Source organism: Scleropages formosus, chromosome 4 (assembly GCF_900964775.1).
Source record: "Scleropages formosus chromosome 4, fSclFor1.1, whole genome shotgun sequence".
NCBI classification, from domain to species: domain Eukaryota; kingdom Metazoa; phylum Chordata; class Actinopteri; order Osteoglossiformes; family Osteoglossidae; genus Scleropages; species Scleropages formosus.
The window spans coordinates 15213952-15223074 of NC_041809.1; the positions used below are offsets into that span (position 1 = coordinate 15213952).

A 9123-nucleotide genomic window follows, 5' to 3' on the forward strand; every position below is an offset into this window, starting at 1 on the left:
TCATGACAGTACCCCCTAATGCATTTAAATTCCCACACTTTCATATCACATAATTCTCTATCTGCATGACAGGACTCCTGGAGTACAAACCGACCTTGACCTACAGTTATCAGTTTCTCTGTAATGTGTTAAGCATGGCAAAAATAATTACCTCCTTAGATAAGGTAATAGGAAGGCAGTTTATTCCATTCTCTAAAAAGCTTCTGTCCCACTTCTCTCAAGGGCATGTTGCTATGGGTCATATAATTCTGTGCTTTCATTTTTCAGCAAATTCTGCATTATCAGACATCTTTACCAGTATCACTGTGTGTCTTTATATTTTCTACAATTGCTGCATTTATCTAGGAGGTTAATTCATGTCTTGTTATAAAAAGATTTTCTGCTATCATCTGCTAAATCCACTGTAATTACACCAAGAATGAAAACATTTGCCCATTAAGACAGAAAAAGAAATCATAGATTTTCATGGGCTGTGCTTAGATACTGAGAATGATTGAGATTGTTGTTGAGGATTCTTTTTACTAATGTGCTTAACATAGTGTGTAAAGTCGTGACACTGGTGAAAGTCTTTTTTGTAGGTTAGAAGTTCTAAGTCTCCATCATAAATTCTGTTAGTAAATAAACTGAATGTGTAACCTCACTTCCTATTCTAAAATCTGATTTCAAAAGATATATTTTTAAATATTACCTCATGACCTGTGTTTTACTACCCTCGTAATGTTAGCTGTAATGTGGATTTGTTTGTAATAAAATGTTTCATAAAGCAATTTAATTTCTTGCATGTTTAATGTACCAAAATGTATTGAAACTTTTTTTTACTAAATTCAGAAAGTATGAGAAATAATTAAACATTTAGAAGATACAATCTATTTCATTTTAGTATTAAATACACTTATGTGTAAAACATGTGTTGTAAGATACAAATAGTTTATTGAAACCAGTTAATTGTTCCCCACAAACTGACCGAAAAAGAACATTAAAGAAATTCTGAAGATAACCAATTTAATGCAACACATTAATCTGTCATTACCAGCTTTCTCAGTGAATTCATGCTGGATTCAGAGTCAGTGAGCAGTAAGACTGGAAACAAAGCAACAATGTTGGCAGACACCCCCATTTCACTGTCACCAGGGACTCTCTGTCCCTCTAAGTCAAACTTCACTGAATACCCTGACCATCCTCCGCATCTCTGCATCAGATGCTCTCACAGCTTCCTGGGCAGTCTTCTGCTCTGAGGGAGTAGCGTGCCGAATGGACATGCACGTGAGCAGCCCTCTCCTGTGGTCACAGTTACCCACACAGCGGTGTACGTGACCTCGGATGAGACGTGGAAGTTCTACATCCTGCTTGGGGGAAAAAAGTTCTAAATCTGAATTAAGATGAATAACCAAAAATCAGTTTAACATACAGTAAATGATACAAAAATACTACTAAACTAACTTTTGTTAATATGCATGACTTTGTATTCTGTTGCTATGACATCATGATGGAGCTGGTGCTGTTATGTGGAATATTTTTAAGCAGTGTTAAAATATTTAGCTCTGAGGCATTTTAACCTGCACAGGGGGTGTGGACTTACAGTTTCATAGAAAACACACTGTACAAAATCCCGGCTATCTCTCAGGAGAAAGTTCTTTGCACCGTGGCTTCCAATTGTGACAGCAGAGTCGAGGACTCCTGGCAAACAAGGTGGAGGAATTTGAATAAGGCACAAGTTAAATTGATCTATGGCACCACATAACCATAATCTCATGAAACAATAATTTTGTTAAATAACAAATGAATACAGTAAAGCTGTGAGACTCACCAAACACCTCAAATAGGATATGCATTCTGTCCTTGTACTGGCTCCAATGTTTCATTCCTTCAATGGTTGCTGTCAAGATCCGCAAGGAATTTTCCACTACTGGTTTCATAGAAAGCTCTGGTTTCTGCAGAACACAGTAAAATTACACTTATTCATTGGGCTGATGCTTTTCTCCAAACCACCTTACACTGTTAAGGTTACAGTTATTACAGTCTCAAGCTTACAATTACTTACCTATTTATACAACTGGGTAATTCTACTAGAGCAATTTAGGGTGAGTACCTTACTCAAAGATACTATAGCCAGAGATTGAACCCATGACCCTGGGAGCCAAAGGCAGCAGCTGTAACCACTACGCTATCTACTTTACCCTGTAAATAGTTACAAACAATACACTGTATATAATGTACAAATGGGATTATTTATTAAGCACCTTTGAAATGTTTTGATACTATTTTTTATGTCTCAATACAGTAATCTCTGAGCTGACATAATTAGGTTAGATGAAAAAGTGACGTTCTTCTTTCGAGCATTACAGCCTGTTGCAATTTATTGTTAATTATTCACACTTTTCAGTCACCTTACATTAGTCATTTAGTTTTATCCATCAGATTTACACCACAATTTAATCTTTTCCGATTCTGTTTGACTAGCCAATCAAAAGTCCATGCACACCAACAAATATGTCTCCAAAGTCTGTCCGTCCATCCGTCCATCCATCCATCCATTTTCTTGCCCACTTGTCCTTCTAGGGTTGCGCTGGCAACAGGGAGAGCAGAGGCCCAGCCGGCCCTGTCCCCCGCAACTTCCAGCTCAGCCTGGCGGATCCCCAGCCATTCCCAGGCCAACTGTGAGATATAATCCCTCCAGTGGGTCCTGGGCCGACCTTGGTGCTTCATCCTAGTTGGCTGTGCCTGGTATACCTCCAAAGGGAGGCGCCCAGGGGCATCCTTATCAGATGACCGAATCACCTCAACTAGCTCCTCTCAATGAAAAGCCAATGTGGGAGTCCATGTGGGCCCACCACCTGCAAGGTCCAACATGGGGGGCAGGTGGAATGCTTTTCAGGCAGCAGGAGCAGGCAGGGTGGTGCGTGGCGTCGCGGCCCCTTGCGACAGAAAGTGGCTCTTGCTTCGAAAGTAACATGTATATTTCTCTGATACATTACATTTATTTGTTTAGCTGATGACTTTCTGCAAAGTAACTTAGAATGTTAAAGATCTTACAATTATTTACCTATGTATACAGCTGGGTAATTACCTTGCTCAAGGTTACTATAGTTTGAGGTGGAAATCAAACCTACAACTTTTGGGTCCAAAGGCAGTACCACTAACCAATACACTACCAGCTGTTCTACTGATACACTCTGTGGAGCAACATTCATCCATCCACCCATCCATCTTCCTCCGCTTATCCGGGACCGGGTCGCGGGGGCAGCAGTCCGAGCAGAGCCCCCCAGACTTCCCTCTCCCCGCACACCTCCTCCAGTTCCTCTGGGGGAACCCCAAGGCGTTCCCAGGCCAGCCGGGAGACATAGTCTCTCCAACGTGTCCTGGGTCTGCCCTGAGGCCTCCTCCCAGTGGGACATGCCCGGGACACCTCCCCAGGGAGGCATCCAGGAGGCATCTGGAACAGATGCCCGAGCCACCTCAACTGGCTCCTCTCGATGTGGAGGAGCAGCGGCTCTACTCTGAGCTCCTCCCGGGTGACTGAGCTCCTCACCCTATCCCTAAGGGTGCGCCCAGCCACTCTGCAGAGGAAACTCATTTCTGCCACTTGTATCTGCGATCTCATTCTTTCGGTCATGAGCCAGAGTTCATGACCATAGGTGAGCGTAGGAACGAGAGCGACTGATAAATTTAGAGCTTCGCCTTACGACTCAGCTCCTTCTTCACCACAACAGACCGGTACAATGATCGCATTACTGTGGACGCCGCACTGATCCGTCTGTCAACCTGCCGCTCCATTTTTCCCTCACTCATGAGCAAGACCCCAAGATACTTAAACTCCTCCACTTGAGGGAGCAACTCCCCCCCAACCCAGAGGGGGCAATCCACCTTTTTCCGACTGAGAACCATGGCCTCGGATTTGGAGGTGCCGATTCTCATCCCCGCCGCTTCACACTCGGCTGCAAACCTCTCCAGTGCACGCTGTAAGTCTTGATTCGATGAAGCCAACAGGACCACATCGTCTGCAAAAAGCAGAGACGAGATCCTGCGGCCACCAAAACAGACACCCTCCGTTCCCTGGCTGTGCCTAGAAATTCTGTCAATGAAGATAATGAACAGAATCGGTGACAAAGGGCAGCCCTGGCGGAGTCCAACATGCAGCAGGAACAGGTCTGACTTACTGCCGGCAATGCGAACCAAGCTCCTGCTCCGGCCATACAGGGAACGAACAGCCCGTAGCAGCGAGCCCTGAACCCCATAATCCCAAATTATCTCCCACAGGATGCCACGAGGGACACGGTCGAATGCCTTCTCCAAGTCCACAAAACACATATGGACTGGTTGGGCAAACTCCCATGAACCCTCCAACACCCTAGTGAGGGTATAGAGCTGGTCCAGTGTTCCACGGCCAGGGCAAAACCGCATTGCTCCTCCTGAATCCAAGGTTGAATCCAAGGTTCGACTATTGGTCAGATTCTCCTCTCCAGTACCCCGGCATAGACTTTCCCAGGGAGTCTAAGGAGTTCCCTATAGTTGGAACACAATCTCCAGTCCCCCTTCTTAAAAAGAGGGACCACCACCCCGGTCTGCCAGTCCAGAGGCACAGTTCCTGAGCTCCACCCAATGCTGCAGAGGCGTGCAGCCAAGACAGCCCCACAACATCCAGAAACTTGAGAAACTCGGGGCAGATCTCATCCACCCCCGGAGCCTTGCCACCGAGGAGTTTTTTTGACTACCTCAGCAACTTCAGCCAGGGTAATGGACGAGTCCCCCTCCGAGTCCCCGGCCTCAGCTTCCTCTACGGAAGGCGTGTCGGAGGGATTGAGGAGATCCTCAAAGTACTCCTTCCACCGCCTGAGGACATCCTCAGTTGAGGTCAGCAGCGCACCACTTCCACTGTAAACAGTGTTGGAGGAACACTGCTTCCCCCTTCTGAGTCACCGGACGGTTTGCCAGAATGTCTCTGAGGCCGACCGAAAGTCTTCCTCCATGGCCTCACCGAACTCCTCCCAGGCCCGAGTTTTTGCCGCGGCGACTGCCAGAGCCGCGTTCCGTTTGGCCCGTCGGTACCCGTCAGCTGCTTCAGGAGTCCCATGAGCCAGCCAGGCCCAGTAGAACTCTTTCTTCAGCTTGACGGCATCCCTTACCTCCAGTGTCCACCACCGTGTTCGGGGATTGCCGCCGCGACAGGCACCGGAGACTTTATGGCCGCAGCTCCGAACCGTCGCCCCGACAATGGACGTGTGGAACATAGTCCATTCGAATTCAATGTCCCCAGTCTCCCTCGGGACCTGGTTGAAGCTCTGTCGGAGGTGGGAGTTGAAGACCTCTCTGACAGGGGCCTCCGCCAAACATTCCCAACAGACCCTCACTATGCGTTTGGGCCTGCCAGGTCTGTCCAGCTTTTTCCCCCGCCATCGAAACCAACTCACCACCAGGTGGTGATCAGTTGACAGCTCAGCCCCTCTCTTCACCCGAGTGTCTAAGACATATGGCCGAAGATCAGAAGAAACGACTACAAAGTCGATCGACCTCCGACCTAGGGCGTCCTGGTGCCTAGTGCCACGAATGGACACCTTTATGCATGAACATGGTGTTTGTTATGGACAAACCGTGACTAACACAGAAATGCAATAACAACTCACCACTCGGGTTCAGATCAGGGAGGCCATTCCTCTAAATCACGCCCCTCCAGGTGTCACTGTCGCCATCCACGTGGGCGTTAAAGTCCCCCAGTAGAATGACAGAGTCCCCAGTGGGAGCACTTTCCAGCACGCCCCCCAGGGACTCTAAAAAGGCCAGGTACTCTGCACTGCCGCTAGGCGCATAAGCACAAACGACAGTGAGAGACCGCTCCCTGACCTGAAGGAGCAGGGAGACGACCCTCTCATTCACCGGGGTAGACTCCAACACATGGCGGCTGAACTGGGGGGCTATTAATAAGCCCACACCAGCCCGCCGCCTCTCACCTTGGGCAACGCCAGAATAGTGGAGAGTCCACCCTCGATCGAGGAGAGTGGTTCCAGAACCCAAGCTGTGAGTGGAAGTGAGCCCGACTATATCTAGACGGTATCTCTCAACTTCCCGCACCAGCTCAGGCTCCTTCCCCGCCAGTGAGGTGACATTCCAAGTCCCAAAAGCCAGAGTTGGCTCCCGAGGTTTGGGTCGGCCAGGCACTCGGCCCCGACCATCGCCCAAATCACAACGCACCGACCCCTTACGGCCTCTCCGGCAGGTGGTGAACCCACTGAAGAGCGGCTCCATGTCTTGGCTTCGGGCTGAGCCCGGCTAGGCCCCGTGGGCATAGACCTGGCCACCAGGCGCTCGCATGCGAGCCCCCCTCCAGGCCTGGCTCCAGGGTGGGGCCCCGGTGACCCCATATCGGGCGGGGTAAACGAGAACCTTGATGTAATGCTCATAAGGGGGTTTTGAACCGCGCTTTGTCTCGTCTGTCACCCAGGACCTGTTTGCCATGGGAGACCCTACCAGGGGCATATAGCCCCAGGCAACATAGCTCCTGAGATCATTCAGGCACTCAAACCCTTCCACCACGGTAAGGTGGCGGTTCGCGGAGGGGAGCAACATTCAATACCTGTCAAAAACACTGGTAAAATTTTCATTCCTCCAAGTACCTTTAGCTGCAGAAGAGTTTTGTGGTTGATCTCTTTCAGATGATCCTCTTTAAACAGGCTGGACTGGGAGGTGGATTTAAAGCGCCATCCAGAGTTCTGCTGCTGACTGCCAAGTACAAGTGGATTTGGTTTTTGTTTTTTTGAAAGGATGTCCAGTGGAAGATTTGACTGTCTGTGAAGCTGATCATTTTGCAGATAGGCTTCCAAAGGTTTCACACTTCCCTGAATACATTCATTGCTGAAAAAACTATTGGGTGTAGTGCTTGAAGGTCCACTGCAGTCCTCCCACAATGGCTTTACTGTTTGTGTCCTGAAAAACCAAAAATTTAAGCAACACACTGAAAAATTTTCTGGGCTACAATGTATTCTTAAACATATGACCATTTTTCATTTTGAAGTTACTAACAGCTGGCTACCAATCATGTTAAAGGAATACTCCACTGTCAAATAACTTTATCATGACAATAACACAACACATTCACAGTTAATTTTGTATACTGAAAATGGTGTATTAACTGTAAAGTATATTTTGCCTTTATATTCTTAATTTGGAAGACGTTGCAGAATGCAAAGTTCAGGAACCATACCCAGTATTCACAGGCCCCTGTAAATGTGGAATGGGTGCAAGGCCTCTTTGTCCAGAGCTCTCCAGATGCTTGCTCCTCGGATATTCATGCCTATTCCACTGATTATTCTGGGTCACAGACACTAAATGGCCCACTGCATGCACTTTGGAATATCCAGTATTACCTAAAAACAAGGTAGCAAGTAATGAGTTGTGTAGGGTTGATGTATGGTAACACAAAGGTTCTCTGTTGAAATACCACTTAAGTATATAATCCTGAATTAACAGAACAACAATACCATGCTGCAGAACAGGGTAAAACATTGCAAAGATGATTAATTACACATATTGCCATGGTTAAAGTCAACAGCTGTGAAAACAACCTTGAAAATTTTAGTTCTCATGATGGACAATAGCTTGTGATTTTTTCAAACATTAAAATAGCTTTATATTAGTGGCATCTAGTGTTCCTTCCAATTTTTTTGATAAAATAGTAAACAACAGATCACTGTAAGCAAAAAAGAAACACCTCACCTGATGACATAGAGGTTAAATGAAAGCTGTGTGCAAAAGGATAGTCACTACTCAAGTCAAATTCATTCTCTGAGGGTTTTGAGGTCAGAGGTAACCTGCTTGGTCTCTTCTGATTAAACAGTGGCACAGACAGGGTACCTGTATGGATCATAAATGGAATGAAAACATGTATTCAAAAAGATCAGTTATCACTATACATGTGTGCCTTGGCATATATGATTTGAACAAGATATCACTGCTTTATGTAGTCCAAATAAGGTATGTTATATACTAGGCTATGCATGTCTGATCTTACCTGGAGTGGCTCTGCATACGGTTTCACTCGCATTTCTTTTCATCATTCTTTCAGTACAACACTCGCCGCTTTGAAAATATTCACTGTCAGACAAAAAAAAAAGCATACCACCGTATGGCCTACGTTTTTATTTTATTTAAGTGGCTCCATTAGTATGTAGTACAGTTCCTGCCATTTGTGGACAGCTATGGCAAGTAAAATCGTTAATCAATAGTGAGCTGCTGCCATCTAGTGAAACTCAAACAAATTTTCTTGCAGATGTCTTTCAGTGTCGAACACTCAAACTACACTATTATTTGTAGTGAAAAATGTTTATACGTTAAAAGACACTAATAAAGCTGACTATATATGTCACTGATATGGTATTCTAATTAATTAGCTTCATAATTTTTCCAGCTAAAATATGCTCCCTTGACGTCGTGGTGAAATAATCAGTTAACTTAGAGACTGAGAGCGGTCAGTTTGAATTAAATTTATAATCTTGGCAAATGTTCTGTTACTGCAAAGTTTATGACCTGAGAAAAATTCAGTAAAACTAGAAATTTTAAATTAATTAATTAATTATAACACTTTTTTTGTTACTCAGATACTGGGTCACGAGCGGCTCGACTCACTCAGTGTAAAAGATGAATTTTGTTTTCCGGCAGTGACGTGTGACTTGAAAAAGATTGTATAACCTTACACGGAACGATACTCGAATGTTTTATAAATATTAGCTTCTTAGCAATACCGTTCGCTACACTGATAGTTATAATTTAAAAAAAAAAAAAAAAAAAAAATCCTGACTGACCTCCAGCAATTTCTTGACTCGAAGGCCTCCACGACGTCGACGAGCTTTGCGCCCCTGCAAGCTCGCGACTTGGCGAGCGCGAGACGGCGGGGATAAAATTCAATGCATAGTAATTTAAGTTTGAGTTTTTATATATTGACAGAATTTATTTCACGGAGCTAGGTAAGTTTATATCTGAATACTTCGTGTTTTCGTATACACACACAGTGACTGTTTGAAGCCGCTCGTCCCAAGCGGGGTCCCCGGGGGGGACGCCAGTTCGTCATGGGGTAACCCCAGGCAGGGCTCCGTCCCCAGACCCGCGCTGCGCCGCCATGGAGGGAGCAGAACA

At 45.8% G+C, this 9123-nt stretch overlaps 1 protein-coding gene across 2 annotated transcripts; it reads right to left on the minus strand.

The window, feature by feature from the left end:
- Positions 1-1151: 1151 nt before the first annotated feature.
- Positions 1152-9123, minus strand: spata22 (spermatogenesis associated 22). Of its 2 annotated transcripts, none has more exons than XM_029251467.1 (8): positions 8793-9123; positions 8003-8085; positions 7708-7845; positions 7196-7358; positions 6609-6918; positions 1808-1931; positions 1580-1677; positions 1152-1343 (listed from the first exon to the last, which is right to left on the minus strand). In XM_029251467.1, the coding sequence occupies exons 2-8, from the start codon at positions 8046-8048 to the stop codon at positions 1152-1154; spliced, it is 1071 nt and encodes a 356-aa protein (XP_029107300.1). In that variant the 5' UTR covers positions 8049-8085; positions 8793-9123. The 2 variants fall into 2 exon arrangements, with proteins under 2 accessions (XP_029107300.1, XP_018610744.2); XM_018755228.2 differs by lacking the exon at positions 8793-9123 and adding an exon at positions 8617-8635.